The 16215-nt window shown below is 47.0% G+C and overlaps 1 protein-coding gene across 2 annotated transcripts in view; it reads left to right on the plus strand.

The window, feature by feature from the left end:
* Positions 1 to 16215, plus strand: part of LYRM4 (LYR motif containing 4) — a 123414-nt gene that overhangs the window by 3429 nt on the left and 103770 nt on the right. For both annotated transcript variants that reach the window (XM_066579302.1, XM_066579303.1), the window contains exon 2: positions 9282 to 9421. In XM_066579302.1, the coding sequence (XP_066435399.1) occupies positions 9336 to 9421 (86 nt within the window). In that variant the 5' untranslated portion in view covers positions 9282 to 9335. The remainder of the gene's footprint in view (positions 1 to 9281; positions 9422 to 16215) is intronic.

Raw genomic sequence — 16215 nt, forward strand, 5'->3', positions numbered from 1 at the left:
TTTACCTTCTCATGATTTCTAAACTAATTATACATCCATGCAAAACTTACACTTATTTTATTATTTGACCTCCGCGAGTGCATAGGATCTTCACAGGCATTGATATTTTCCCATCTAGAAGGTCTGGGAACAAAATGAAAAACATCGAATCTTGTAGAGCAAAAAATTCTCTTCCAAATAGAACAAAAATGAAAAAAAATAAAAAATGGAGTACATTCCGATTTTCGCCTTTGAAAAAGGGAAAAATTAGCAAAAAAGTGTTTTTTGCCATTTTTGACTCATTGTATCTTAAGAGCTATGCATCCTTTTGGGTCCATAATGTGAATAATGAGAAACATTTCTATGGAGTCTACATTGATAAATTCAGAGCTGAGTTGGATCGCATTGATTATGAGTTATTACTGCTTAAAATATGAGTTTTATTTTGCGCGATAGAATTTTTCAGCCACTTTGACATGCAATGGTGGCAGAATGATGATAAGAGTGGCAGTCTGAGGAGCTTAGCTGGATTCAGCACCAAAAGTTCTCCTAGTGTGTGAAGTTTCATTGCTCTAGAGTCATTGGAACTGGCTTGGCAATGGATTGAAATCGCCCCTTTTTTCAGGTTGCGCGCTGTAATCACATGACAACCCCCTAGATTAAGACCTGTAGGCTGTAATCACATGACAACCCCCTAGATTAAGACCTGTAGGCTGTAATCACATGACAACCCCCTAGATTAAGACCTGTAGGCTGTAATCACATGACAACCCCCTAGATTAAGACCTGTAGCTCGTGAACCAAAGCACTTTGAAGCCTAATATTCTGGCTATCTTAGTTTAGGGTCAGGGTCTATCTTTGGGCAAAGTTTCATTGAAATCTGAGATGGTCGACCGGGAGCGTTGGTTGAACTGACACGGAATGACCCCGCTAGAAGATCGCAGCGATATTGCATTGGTGGTCCATGCAATGTCGCTGCAATACCACGATTTTGGAGTGCTACAAAGTCACGCTACTTTGTAGTACCACGTGCAAAGATTTTTTGGGGGGGAGGCCTTGAAATGTAAGCCCTACCCTGAAAATAAGCCCTAGCTGCATAAAAAAAAAATAAAAAAATAGTACATCATCTCTCTGGCGCTGTCCGGCTCCACTGCTTCTTCTACCCAGTCCTTGGCAGTTGTCTCATCTGTCCAGGGATTGGAAAATCCCTGCCTCCAGGAAGCGCTGCCTCTGATTGGCTGAGTGCTCGATGAACCGATCACTGCCATTTATTGGCTGTGATTGATTTATCGAGCGCTGGCTCTGATTGGCTGAGCTGCGGCCCTCAGCCAATCACAGGCAGCACTTCCTGGAGGCGGGGATTTTCCAATCCCTAGCCAGATGTGATGCTGAAGATCGGGGAGAAGATGCAGCGGAGCGGACAGCGCTTCTAGGTGATGGATGTGGTGTTTTTTATTTTTTTCCTGCATCTAGGACTTGGTTTGGGGCTTTTACCGTAGGATTTCCTACTGGCAGTGATACATCGCATCGCACGAAAAGTGCAATAGAGAGGAAGGCTCCATATGGAAACACGGGCTACAAAACATCGCAAGTCGCGGACATCTAGCAATCCACGCGTCGCAATGTCGCAGGCTACAAAACATCGCAAATGTGCAGGAACCCATAGGAGGGCGCGGGCGTCACATACATGCGATTTGTAGCATTGTCGCAACGCGAGAAAATTGTGCGACCGCCATAGGCTCCTATGCTGCTGACCGCACACATTGTGTGACGTGTGTGCGATAATGATCGCGGCATGTTCTATCTTGGCGTGTTTATGACATGCGCAGGCACGCCAAGGTAGTGCATGGCAATCTGTGGCCTGCAGCAAGGTCACCGCGTACTTGCTGCGCACCGCGTGACTGCCTCATGCAGTCGGCACGCAGAGAATCACTCTTGTGTGCAGGCGGTCTAGGGCCTCAAATAACGCAGTCACTAAGCGGTTAATAGACGCTGATTACTATTGTCCCGTACAGCGGTAATCGTATATAGAACACGCACTATCTGGTTGTTGGTGTGGTGTACACATCTACAGTAATGGGCTGATTTCAGTGACATTTAGAATGCGCGTTCGTCAGCAGCGGGCGGCAAATACTGGTGGATTAAACATCGGGAACTCACCGACCTCCCCGGTAATTTTTGTTACCAATAGCAATTAACCAATCACAGCGCAGCTTTCATTTCTTATACTGCTGAGGTAACATTAAAGCTGCGCTGTGATTGGTTGCTATTCCTTATACTGCTGAGGTAAAATGAAAGCTGCGCTGTGATTGGTTGTTATATATTATACCGCTGAGGTAACATGAAAGCTGCGCTGTGATTGGTTGTTATATATATTATACTGAGATAACATAAAAGCTGCGCTGTGATTGGTTGTTATATATTATACTGCTAAGGTAACGTGAAAGCTGCACTGTGATTGGGTATTCTATATTATACCGCTGAGGTAACATGAAAGCTGTGCTGTGATTGGTTGTTATATATTATACCGCTGCCGTAACATGAAAGCTGCTCTGTGATTGGTTGTTATATATTATACTGCTGAGGTAACATGAAAGCTGCGCTGTGATTGGTTGTTATATATTATACTGCTGAGGTAACATGAAAGCTGCGCAGTGATTGGTTGTTATATATTATACTGCTGAGGTAACGTGAAAGCTGCGCTGTGATTGGTTGTTATATATTATACTGCTGAGGTAACATGAAAGCTGCGCTGTGATTGGTTGTTATATATTATACTGCTGAGGTAACATGAAAGCTGCGCAGTGATTGGTTGTTATATATTATACTGCTGAGGTAACGTGAAAGCTGCGCTGTGATTGGTTGTTATATATTATACTGCTGAGGTAACATGAAAGCTGCACTGTGATTGGTTGTTATATATTATACTGCTGAGGTAACATGAAAGCTGCGCTGTGATTGGTTGTTATATGTTATACTGCTGAGGGAACATAAAAGCTGCGCTGTGATTGGTTGTTATATATTATACCGCTGAGGTAACATGAAAGCTGCGCTGTGATTGGTTGTTATATATTATACTGCTGAGGTAACGTGAAAGCTGCGCTGTGATTGGTTGTTATTAGAGATGAGCGAACGTGTTCGGCTCCGCCCCTTTTCGCCCGAACACCGAACTTTGCGAGCAATTCCGTGCTCGGGCGAAAAAAGTTCGGGGGTCGCCGTGGCAGCGCGGGGGGGTGCGGCGGGGAGTGGGGGGGAGAGGGAGAGAGAAAGGGCTCCCCCCTGTTCCCCGCTGCTGCCGCCCGCGCCGCCGCGCCTCTCCCCGCCCCACGGCGCCCCCCGAAGCTTTACGCGCGGACACTGAAGTCCTCGGCAAAGCCGGTGTCTGGGTGCGTAAGTGTTCGTTAAGAACACGTTCGCTCATCTCTAGTTGTTATATATTATACTGCTGAGGTAACGTGAAAGCTGCGCTGTGATTGGTTGTTATATATTATACCGCTGAGGTAACATGAAAGCTGCGCTGTGATTGGTTGTTATATATTATACTGCTGAGGTAACGTGAAAGCTGCGCTGTGATTGGTTGTTATATATTATACTGCTGAGGTAACGTGAAAGCTGCGCTGTGATTGGTTGCTATATATTTTACTACTGAGGTAACGTGAAAGCTGCGCTGTGGTTGGTTGTTATATATTATACTGAGGTAACGTGAAAGCTGCGCTGTGATTGGTTGTTATATATTCTACTGCTGAGGTAACGTAAAAGCTGCGCTGTGATTGGTTGTTATATATTATACTGCTGAGGTAACATGAAAGCTGCGCTGTGATTGGGTGTTATATATTATACTGCTGAGGTAACATGAAAGCTGCGCTGTGATTGGGTGTTATATATTATACTACTGAGGTAACATGAAAGCTGTGCTGTGATTGGTTGTTATATATTATACCGCTGAGGTAACATGAAAGCTGTGCTGTGATTGGTGGTTGTATATTATACTGCTGAGGTAACATGGAAGATGTGCTGTGATTGGTTATATATTATACCGCTGAAGTGACATGAAAGCTGTGCTGTGATTGGTTGTTATATATTATACGGCTGAGGTAACATGAAAGCTGCGCTGTGATTGGTTGTTATATATTATACTGCTGAGGTAACATGAAAGCTGCGCTGTGATTGGTTGCTATATATTATACTGCTGAGGTAACATGAAAGCTGCGCTGTGATTGGTTGTTATATATTATACTGCTGAGGTAACGTGAAAGCTGCGCTGTGATTGGTTGTTATATATTATACTGCTGAGGTAACGTGAAAGGTGCGCTGTGATTGGTTGTTATATATTATACTGCTGAGGTAACATGAAAGCTGCGCTGTAATTGGTTGCTATATATTATACTGCTGAGGTAACATAAAAGCTGCGCTGTGATTGGTTGTTATATATTATACTGCTGAGGTAACGTGAAAGCTGCGCTGTGATTGGTTGCTATATATTATACTGCTGAGGTAACGTGAAAGCTGCGCTGTGATTGGTTGTTATATATTCTACTGCTGAGGTAACATGAAAGCTGCACTGTGATTGGCTGTTATATATTATACCGCTGAGGTAACATGAAAGCTGCACTGTGATTGGTTGTTATCTATTATACTGCTGAGGTAACATGAAAGCTGCGCTGTTATTGGGTGTTATATATTCTGCTGAGGTAACATGAAAGCTGCACTGTGATTGGCTGTTATATATTATACTGCTGAGGTAACATGAAAGCTGCGCTGTCATTGGGTGTTATATATTCTGCTGAGGTAACATGAAAGATGAGCTGTGATTGGTGGTTATATATTATACTGCTGAGGTAACATGAAAGCTGCGCTGTGACTGGTTGTTATATATTATACCGCTGAGGTAACATGAAAGCTGTGCTGTGATTGGTGGTTGTATATTATACTGCTGAGGTAACATGAAAGCTGCGCTGTGATTGGTTGTTATATATTATACTGCTGAGGTAACATGAAAGCTGCGCTGTGATTGGTTGTTATATATTATACTGCTGAGGTAACGTGAAAGCTGCGCTGTGATTGGTTGTTATATATTATACTGCTGAGGTAACATGAAAGCTGCGCTGTGATTGGTTGTTATATATTATACTGCTGAGATAACATGAAAGCTGTGCTGTGAATGGTTGCTATTTCTTATAAAGCTCAGGTAACATGAAAGCTGCGCTGTGATTGGTTGTTATTTCTTATACTGCTGAGGTAACATGAAAGCTGCGCTGTGATTGGTTGCTATTTCTTATACTGCTGAGGTAACATGAAAGCTGCGCTGTGATTGGTTGTTATAGGCAACACAGATTTGCAGTTGGACTGTTTTGTGCTGCGGGGCTCATTTTTGTGGCCCGCTCTTTGTATATTCCAACACATGGTTATATCGCCTAGTAATATCTATTACGGAAGTGCTGTGTTACAATCCCCTTATGTAATAAAGAGCTATTTCCCCCCTAAGTTTGTTTAGCAAATAAACAAGAAAATGGAGATTAAAATCGAGAAAATCGAAAAACATAGCGCTATTCCTTTTAGGCCGCGCTGTGCAGCCTCTGCCTCGTGTCCACCGGGACATTCTATTTAACAAATCCACGCGTGAATAAATCCGCAAATCCGCATCCCATAGGAATGCATTGACCATCCTCAGTAATTCAATAGCCACAGATGGTATTTTAAGTGATTTGCGGATTTCACGCTCGTGATAAAAACGTGACGTGCTCCATTTTAGTGCGGATGACGCGTGCGGAGCTCATAGAGCACATATCTCAATTGATCTTCCGCATGAAAAAAAAAAAAGTCGATTCTAGTGCTTCCGCAGCAGAAATCCGTGCGGCCTGATTTTCCCCGTGGGCAAGAGGCCTTAGGGGAAAGAATATGTATTCCTGATCATAGACTGAGAAGAGGGGGAGGCTGGGGCGGGCTCACACCAGCGTAATGTCCTTGTGTATTACATGCGCATAATACCCAGTTTTATGGAGTCCGTGAAAGTACTTTATTTCATTGTCCCCCCTGCACTGGTGGTTTGTTATTGTTTAGCACACACGTAAAAAAAGAGCGCAGCGTGTTCTATGTTACCGCACATTACATGCAATCGAGCCTATTGTTCTCTATGGCCATGTAATAAACGCTGTACGTGAACAGTTACATTGCGTATGTGCGGCATTTATACGCAATGTCGCTAAGCCACTGAGCCAGACATTTTATTAAGAAAAAAAGTCAGACAGCATATGCCGGCCTGCGTGAGATACGCTGTTATACGCTGTGCACACTACTGCCCTACGCAGCGATAGGCCTGCTCACCACCAGTCCACAGCGGTAAAACGCTGTGCTATACACGCATATATTACGCGTACGCTCATGTGGGGGTGGGGCGAATCCCTCCCTGCCCTCGGGGTGGGGCGAATCCCTCCCTGCCCTCGGGGTGGGGCGAATCCCTCCCTGCCCTCGGGGTGGGGCGAATCCCTCCCTGCCCTCGGGGTGGGGCGAATCCCTCCCTGCCCTCGGGGAGGGGCGAATCCCTCCCTGCCCTCGGGGAGGGGCGAATCCCTCCCTGCCCTCGGGGAGGGGCGAATCCCTCCCTGCCCTCGGGGAGGGGCGAATCCCTCCCTGCCCTCGGGGAGGGGCGAATCCCTCCCTGCCCTCGGGGAGGGGCGAATCCCTCCCTGCCCTCGGGGAGGGGCGAATCCCTCCCTGCCCTCGGGGAGGGGCGAATCCCTCCCTGCCCTCGGGGAGGGGCGAATCCCTCCCTGCCCTCGGGGAGGGGCGAATCCCTCCCTGCCCTCGGGGAGGGGCGAATCCCTCCCTGCCCTCGGGGAAGGGCGAATCCCTCCCTGCCCTCGGGGAAGGGCGAATCCCTCCCTGCCCTCGGGGAAGGGCGAATCCCTCCCTGCCCTCGGGGAAGGGCGAATCCCTCCCTGCCCTCGGGGAAGGGCGAATCCCTCCCTGCCCTCGGGGAAGGGCGAATCCCTCCCTGCCCTCGGGGAAGGGCGAATCCCTCCCTGCCCTCGGGGAAGGGCGAATCCCTCCCTGCCCTCTAGGGCTAGTAGAGTTAGCGGAAGCCAACTGTAAGGCTGGGTTCACATGGGGCGGATTCCATCTGGAATTTTGCCGCGGCTAATCCGCCTGCGGCTGCTAATCCTGGGATTAGCCAGCCATGTGGATGAGATTCCTCAAAAATCTCGTCCACACGGGACGGCCAATTCGCCGCGGCAAAGCAGTCACTGCGGCGCGGATTAGCCGGCTGCAGAATGCTCGTTCTTTTTCTTCCTCCGCTGCGGCCGCGCTCTCCTCTATGGTAGCGCCGGACGCAGTGGAAGAGTGCGCGGCCGAGCCGCTTCAAAACCCGCTGCTGGGTGCCGCGGGTTTTGAAGCAGCGCTTCTCCCAACGGAAATCTCACGTTTTTTCCACTGCGGCCAAACCGCAAGATTTCCGCCGGGATTCCGCTGTGAGGGAACCCAGGCTAAGGCCAGTGTCACACAGGCGTCGCGTTTTTGTGGGCGCTTCCGTGTATTTTACTGTACTTTTTGCGCACTCAAAAAAACACACAACTAGGGCAATTAGTTATATTAATTCATTATGCGCTGTTGTGCAGGTAAATAGAGCATGACACTTCATTTTTTTACGCAACCGAAATGGACGTGCAAAATAAGTGCATGTGAACGAACCCATTGAAAGCGCTGCACAAATACGCCAAAGAGGCGCAGGTCTACATTTTGTTAATGGATTCTCTTGGGGCTTAGTCACACGAACTGATTTTTAGGACGCCAAATTTGCACGCACAATATGTGGTGAATAATGGAGTCTTTCACATCGTGTATTTGGCCTGCGCATTTCATTCGGAAAAAAAAAAAACATTGCAAGAAGGTGGATTCTGCAGCGTAAACGGCGATAAAATCGACATGCCGCAGATATAAATTCTTCACCGCATGCCAGTTTCCGCGCCGGTTTTGTGCAGAATTTTCCCGCAGCTTGTGGATGGGATTTTCTAAATCTCCTCCACTTTGCTGCTCCTGTAAATGCTGCGGATTTTCCGTGCGGAAAAGCGACAGCAAATTCGCCCATGTGAACATGGCCTTACGCCCCTTTTACGATTCTCGTTTGCCCAAGCGAATGAACTGCTGACATCATCACCGGCTCGTTGGCCGCGCGATTCGCGTTCATCGTTTGGTCATTGGCTGCGTTTAAATGGAACGGTTATTCAGTTTCGCCCGTCTGTACGCTTTTCTGTGGGATCATGGTTCCATGTATACACACCTGTGCGGCTCTGATGGAGGATTATCCTCGTTTCCCATTATACGATAAGAAGGAACACTTGGGTTATCTGATATGTTTATGCAAATTAGGTATTTTAGTATTAATAAGGACATATATAATATATTTTTGTCACTTATAGTTCTTGTATTCAGGCATAGAGAAGTATTATTTGCCAGTGAAGGGGCAATAACAGCGGTCCGGATGTGGTCGCAGTAGATGAACTCCAGCGTGTACGGACATTGTTAGGCTGGGTTCACACAGGGCGGATTTGCCGCGCGGAATTTCGCCGCGGCAAATCCGCTGGCGGCTGCTAATCTCGGGATTAGCCGGCCATGTGGACGAGATTTCTCAGAAACCTCGTCCACACAGGACAGCCAATCCGCTGTGGTAAGTCAGGCTGGAACCGCAGCCGCGGTTTCAGAATATGCAGCATGTCTATTTATCTTTTCTTTCTGCCGCGCTCTCCTCTATGGGAGCGCCGACCGCAGCGGAAAAGCGAGCGGCCGGGCCGCTTCAAAGCCGCCGCGGGTTTTTCCGCGACGGTTCTCGCGGCGGAAATCTTGCGGTTTTTGCTGCGGCCAAACCACGGGATATCCGCCGGGAATACGCCCAGTGTGAACCCAGCCTAAGGGCTCTTTTACACGGGATGATCCGTCAGGCGCTGATACCCAACGGGCTGTCCCAGTGGTGATCGCTCCAGGGCTTTTACAAAGGAATGAGCATCGCTCTATGAATGGAGATGGAGGGGGCCTGCAGCCCAACTTCATTCACAGTAAACAGGCAGTCATTCATAAACGAACGTCTGCCTGTTCACACGGGCCGATCGCCGTTGAGTTTCCTGCATATAGAAACAGAACAACGAACAAGAAGCGAACGACTTCTCTTTCGTCGTTCTACACCGGCGTTCCATGTGAGTCCGATACACAGCACTGATTGGTCATCTTTGATGGGGACTTCCTATATGTTTTATTAAATATGCTTACCATTTTCTGTAATTGAAGTCAATTTTTGCTTTCTTGTACAGAATATCTTTGATCTCATGTAAGGAATTCTGCGACAGAGTCTTTGAGAAAAAAAAATGTCCTCTTCAAGTCGGGCCCTGGTGTTGAATCTTTACAAGGTCTTGTTAAGAGAAAGCCAGAAGTTCAACTCCTACAACTACAGGTAACCGAGAATAATGTAGAAAGTGAAGCTCTGGGGCCGCCTTTAAGGGGTTTTTCTGGGGAGAATACTATTGGTTACCTATCCTCAGGATAGGTCATCAATAGTTGATTGGCTGAGACCCCGACCAATCAGCTGATTGTGCTGACAGCGCCACAAAGGTTGGAGTGGAAGCAGTGGAACTCTCTGCTCCGACCTTCGTGTAGTGGCCGGGACTTGTCAGGCATGGCTCATGTTGATTTCAATGAAAACCGCGCTTGCAGTTACAATCATCGGCCACTTCACAGAGGTCAGTGCAGAGACTTCCATCTGACCTCTGTGGTGCTGTCAACGGGTGCACAATCAGCTGATGGGTCAGGGTCCTGAGCGACGGACCCCTGCTAATCAACTACTGATGACCTATCCTGAGGATACTTCATCAATAGTATTTTCTCTAGAAAACCCCTTTTAAATATTTTATTAAGGAAGTGAATTATGGGTGATTCCCTGATATTATATTGGTAGAGTATATTAGGGAGCAGGTAAGAATGCATTTCCTTCGCACAGTGTTTGTAAGGTCGGTACGGTCGGTACGTACAATCGGAAGCTTGTGTTCATTGTACTCCTTTCTACGGTATAGTTTTTACAGGGTCGCACCAATTTCCATGCATTCATGAAAGGGTTTAACCCTTTCCAATCCACTGTCTGACGTCTGAAGACTTTCTAATTGAAGGCTGTACAGCTCTGATGTTGGAAGGCGTCCAGCAGGGTATTGTTACTGTATATTACTGGTTGTTCTGTTGTCGGGGGCCTCTCGAAGCATGTCCCATACCGCAGTACTGGCTTTAGCCAGCAGATGGCGCCATTGTATAATGGCAGAAAGAGAAAAAAACCTCTAGGAAACCTTGAATCCAAAATTGGATTGCAAAGGGTTAAAAATAAATCTGACTATACAGTATGTTAAAATAACAATGAAGGCAATACTCAACTGTTATATATTCCCTGACACTGCAGTACCAGTGCCCATGTGATGACGCACTGGAGGATGGCTGTGATTCACAGCTTCCCTCAGTCAGGATCACAAAAAAGCCTCCGATCACAGCATTTCAACCCTCTCTGCACCGTGGTCAACGCACATCGCAGTGCTGACATGGCAAAGGGTCACCGCCAGTCCCAACATCGCTATGGCTGATGCTGACTGTTTTTAGTCCTGTTTTACGACTCCAAAGACACTCGCGGAAAACTCGGAGAGTAGAACCCATTGATTTCAATGGGTTCCGTCAGATTCAGCCTTTTATATTTCATGCACGTGGAAATAAATGCGTGACATGCCCTATTTTTGTGCGCATTTGCGCACCCAAAGCTCCATAGGTGTCTATTGGGTTGCACAAATGCACACCTTGTCCGCGGAACTGCACAATTTTGTGGTGTTAATCGGTAACACTGCTAAGCCAGTTCACTCATGACTCGGGTGTGTACCGCACCGATGGGATTGGGCCCAACAGTGTGGAAAACTAAGTAGAATACACGGATATGCACACGAAAGCATGTGATAGCGCTGTCCAGTATAAGCACCATTTAGGTATGCCCCCAACAGACACCTGTGCATCTTACAGACATTACATTACAAGTGAAGCAGAAAAAAAGTTTAAGGAGACTAGAAAAATATGTAAAATTTGATGTTTAAATAAAGTGGTGCTGCTGATTTGTTTTTTTTTCTTTGCACGATACAGCTTTAACTTGCATTTGTGGATTGCACAGCAAACTGTGTTCACAAGTATTCCTGAGCCCAAGCAGTGATTACAATACAGAATCACGCCTGTTTTTAATGCAGTGACGCCTGAGGGCCCGTAGATCTCCAGCATCCAATGTTAACCGTCGGCCTTCTCCCTTCTGCACATGAATTTCTCCAGATTCTCTGACTATTTTGATGATATTATGTACTGTAGTTGGGGGGATATTTATCGTTTTGGCAATTTTATATTGAGAAACATTTTCTCAGCAATTATTCCACAATTTTTAAACACAGATTATTACAGATTGGTGAGCTTCTGACCATCTTTGAGAGACTCTGCCTCCCCAGCATACTTTTTTTCTAAACAGTGATGTTGCTTAGTAGAAAATTAACCCTCCAGTTTTTTTTCATTAATGTTTCCTACTTTTCCAGCCTTTTCTTTCCTCTGTCCCAACTTTTGTGAGATGTGTTGCTGCCATCCATTTCTAAATGAGCTAGTTTTTTTTTTTTTTTGTAAATACAATTGAAAAATCTCTCCCTTTCACCTTCTAAGTTCTCCAGTCTATTGTAAATTTATGGTTAGATGAGATTTCCAAATCATTGCATTTTTTTTCTTTTAGTAATTCTTTTTTCATATTAGCCCCAGCAATAATAGTGACACCCCACAGAAGCCCTAGCCATGGCGGAGGGGGCCCCCCCACAGAAGCCCTAGCCATGGCGGAGGGGGCCCCCCCCGCAGAAGCCCTAGCCATGGCGGGGGGGGCCCCCACAGAAGCCCCAGCCATGGTGCCCCCCCCCCCTCACAGAAGCCCCAGCCATGGCAGTGACCCCTACCCCCTCTTCCCCACAGAAGCTCCTGCAATAGTAGCAACCCCTACAGAAGGCCCAGCAATAGTAGCAACCCCTACAGAAGGCCCAGCAATAGTAGCAACCCCTACAGAAGGCCCAGCAATAGTAGCAACCCCTACAGAAGGCCCAGCAATAGTAGCAACCCCTACAGAAGGCCCAGAAATAGTAGCAACCCCTACAAAAGGCCCAGCAATAGTAGTGACCCATCTAATAAAATCCCCATATACTTACTTCTTCCTGGTCTTCACAGCGCCAGCGCTCCTCTCAGCACTGCTGCCGGCGGAAGTGTGTCCATCTGTAGTAGCGCCTCCTCCCTTCTCCTCTTCTCTTGCGGAACAAAAGAAGAGAGGTAAGGCCAGGAGTGGGGCGAAGATCCCAGATGCACACACTGCCTGCAGTGTGTGCATCTGGCCCGTGGCGATGCAGAGTGATTACCGTCCGGGAAGCTGCGCCACCCAGGCCTGTAATCAATAGAATAGTGACTCGAGCAGGACAGATGTCCCAAAAGCAGGACAAATGGCTGTCCCGCTGGGGTCCCAGGGGAAAGCAGGACTGTCCCGCCTAAATCTGGACGTCTGGTCACCTTATCTTTACATTTTACACAGCGTGCCAACTTTTTTGGAATTGGGGTTGTACTTGAAGTGCTAAATAAATAACTCTTCATTATACATGAAAATGCAGGAAACTTTTTCTTTTGTAGGGTAACCTGCAAACCTTTTGAATATCTGCTAAATACTGCTTAATCTAGGTTTACAAACTACGTGTTGGCAAGCTGAAGTGCTTGGAGTTACAAAGCTCATGTCTGCAACTACTCTTCTGCATAGCCCCCTTGACAATACTTCTTGCTCTGCATCTGGCCATCCGTTGTCACCATAGAAAAGTTGTATAATTCACCCCATCAATGCCCACGTTGTATTTGCCACTACTCAAGCTAGTTAGGATGATTGGCTGCAGCGGTCTTATGTCCCTGGTGGCATTGCTAGATTGCTGCAGCCAGAAGTGAAGCCCAGCAAGAACTGGGCAGAGGTAGAGTTGGTGAGAGATGAGTAAAGGGGTTAACCTGTTACTATATACCACTTGTGTCATATATACAGTATATAATGATAAATATATACGTTTATATTAAAACTACACATATTGGGGGACATTTACTAAGCCCTGTATTTCCTGCGCCTCATCTTCTATAGAGCGCAGCTCCGTGCGCCAGGACAAAAAGGGTCAGAAACGCTATATTTTCTCCTTATGGAGAGCACCTAGAAGGTGAGTGAGTGAGGAGACATATAAGGCCATTCATGCTCCTCTGGGTAATATGCAAATAAGGGAGATGGAACAATACCTCCGCAGTGCCACCTATTGGAAGGCAGCATTCCTGCAAGTCAATGTTAGTTTCTTTATACAAGCCTCATAACAATGTCTGGGAATTGAAAGCCAAGCCAGAATCCATACACAGACAGCTGTTTCGGGGTGTTTGCCCCTCATCACTGTGCAGTAGGGTTCTGGCTTTGCTAGAGAAAAGATAGCGTTTCTCACCCACATCACAGGCCTCTCGATAGCAAAGCCAGAAACCTACTGCCCTGCTTAACGATGATGCGGGTACCCCCAGCCCGTACACAACGTAGTTGCGTATGGGCTGCGGGTATATCCACGACCATGGAGCACAATGGGCTCTGTGTTGCGAATATCCACGGTAAAATAGAACCTTCTGCGTTCTGTTTTCTGCGAGTGGATTACGTAATTCCGACCCGCTAATGTAAGCAGAATTGTGTAATCCAGTGCATTTGATTGATCTGCGTATTACCCTGGATCCAACACTTGCGTAATGCGCAATTTGCAACCGGTCGTGTGAGACCGGACTAATGGTAGATCGCTACCTTTTTATCACATGACCAGGGACAGCTCAGTTAGGCTGCCGGTCACTGCTCCAGGCTCTTGGCTACCTTTGGTAGTTGGGAGCAAGGAGATTTTGAATTTCCCAGGCCCTCTCCTTCGCATGTGTCTGGCATTTTGCCGGCAGCGCATGCACAGAGGCCACAATAAGTCCGTGGAGGAGGATCACATCGGACTTCAGATGCGGAGGTCTGCAGAAAGAATCGGTTAGGAGAGATTAAACTTCAACTTTTTTTTAAACTTTTACGTGATTGCCATTATCCATTGGATAACGGTGATCACATGACTAGGGACCGCTCACCACAGCCCTCGGTCACGGCTCCAGGCTCTCGGCTATCTTTAGTAGCCAGGAGCAAGGAGATTTTAAATTTCCTGGGTCCTCCCCAGCTTCTGCACTTGCATCCGCCATTTTGCCAACGGGCGTATGTGCCGAAGCTGGGGAAAGGTCCGTGGATAAAGATCCCGTCGGAGGACAATGCCAGAGGCCGTAGGTAAGTAATTTCACGGTAATCCCTTCACGGATTGGATGCATGACGAGAGGTGAAAGTTTAACTTTTTTTTACTTTTACATGATCACCATAATCCATTGAATAACGGCGATCATGTGACCAGGGACCACATACCGCGGCCCCCCGTGAAATCTCCAGGCTCTCAGCTACGTTTGGTAGCCAGGTGCGGGAAGATATTAAATTACCCCAACAATCCACGGCTTTTGCGCATGTGTCCGCCATTTTGACGACAGGCGCATGCACAGAAGCTGGGGTAAGGTCCGCAGATAAATCTGGGGGCCTTAGGTACGTCATTTCATCTCCTTTCATGGATATGTTTTTTTGCGGCCCCTCATAACAGCTCCAGGATGTCGGCTACCTCCAGCATCCGATAGCAGGGAACTGGCACGTCCACAGCCCCCGCGACTTTAATCCTCAGGGCGAGCGTGTTTTTACGACCCTGAGGATTAAAACCCAGAAAGCCAGTATGTGCAAAGGGAATGAAGCGGTCACTAAGGGGTTAATAGATCGGGACTGGAGGTGCTTCCATGGCTGGTGAATAGCTGAACGCGAACCTAACGGGGTACGTTTGGTGCAGACTTAAAATGTAATGCCTAAGGGTCTGTAACTAGCAGAGTTAAACTGTGGAAGAAACAATGAAAAGAACTCGTCCCATGATCCCAAAATACAGAATACCGTCAGATAATCCATTCGGAGAATGCCGGACCGGGTGGGAGGGAGGCACACAAAGTATTAACGTATGTTGGTTGGTGTTGCTTGTAGATGTCCAAGACTCGCTCAGCTGTGGATGCAAGTGTCGGATTCACGTATAAATGCAACCAAAACAGGCCCGACACTGCAAGAAGCTGCGTGAACACGCCTCTAGGGCCCTTTTACACGCAACAATTAGCGTTCAGATGCTCGCTGGATTGCGGGAATCTGAATGATAACCGTAGAGTATAAATGCAGCAGCGACCGAAGGACTAATGATAATTCATTCTTCATTCAGCTTCTGCAGGCATAAAGAGCAGATGCCGATCGGCCGGTGTAAACATCTATGAACCGCCACAACCATTTACTCAGTAATCCTCGGCCTGTGTGCAAGTACGGGAGCGATTATCATGAGATGACTGCTCATTTATGTGCAGCAAACGAGACGCAGTGCTTGAAACAGCTAATGAGTTCCAGCGGAATTACACAGACTATGGCGCATCTACTTGCATTTTGCGCTCGGATTTGCGCCCCCCCCCCATTGACTTCTCTGTGGACCTTTGACGTGCAAGTGCGAAGTAAAGAAAGCATGCTGTGTTTGTGCTTTCAAAATACAAAAATGTGAGCAAAGCCATTGAAATCAACGGGTTCTATTCTGTGCATATCGCACGCATTAACCCTTTCCAATCCACTGTCTGACGTCTGAAGACATTATGATTTACGGCTGTACAGCTCCGATGTCTGAAGACGTCCGGCAGGGTATTCTTACTGTATATTACTGGCCGCTCTGTTGTCGGGGGCCTCTCCAGCATGTCCCATACTTAGAAAACCCTGAATCCAAAATTGGATTGGAAAGGGTTAATACACCCGTGTGAAGGAGCCCCAACTACTTGACATGGAACTGTTCGGAATTCCGTACACAGGTTTGGCCCATTGAAAGGACTAAAACCGCGTGTGCTGCTAAATATGTGGGAGAAATTTACAGCTTAGATGCAGATTATCAAGAAGGCCATTGCATTCATCCCAATTAGTTTTTTTTCCCCCCATAGGGAATTTGCAAAGGTTCCGCTTATATAATGCTTTGGAATTCATAGTATTCCGAAGCCTTATTGCCGGACCATTGTACACAGAGAGGCAATTAATTATAA

This window comes from Eleutherodactylus coqui, chromosome 9, assembly GCF_035609145.1.
Source record: "Eleutherodactylus coqui strain aEleCoq1 chromosome 9, aEleCoq1.hap1, whole genome shotgun sequence".
Classification (NCBI taxonomy): domain Eukaryota; kingdom Metazoa; phylum Chordata; class Amphibia; order Anura; family Eleutherodactylidae; genus Eleutherodactylus; species Eleutherodactylus coqui.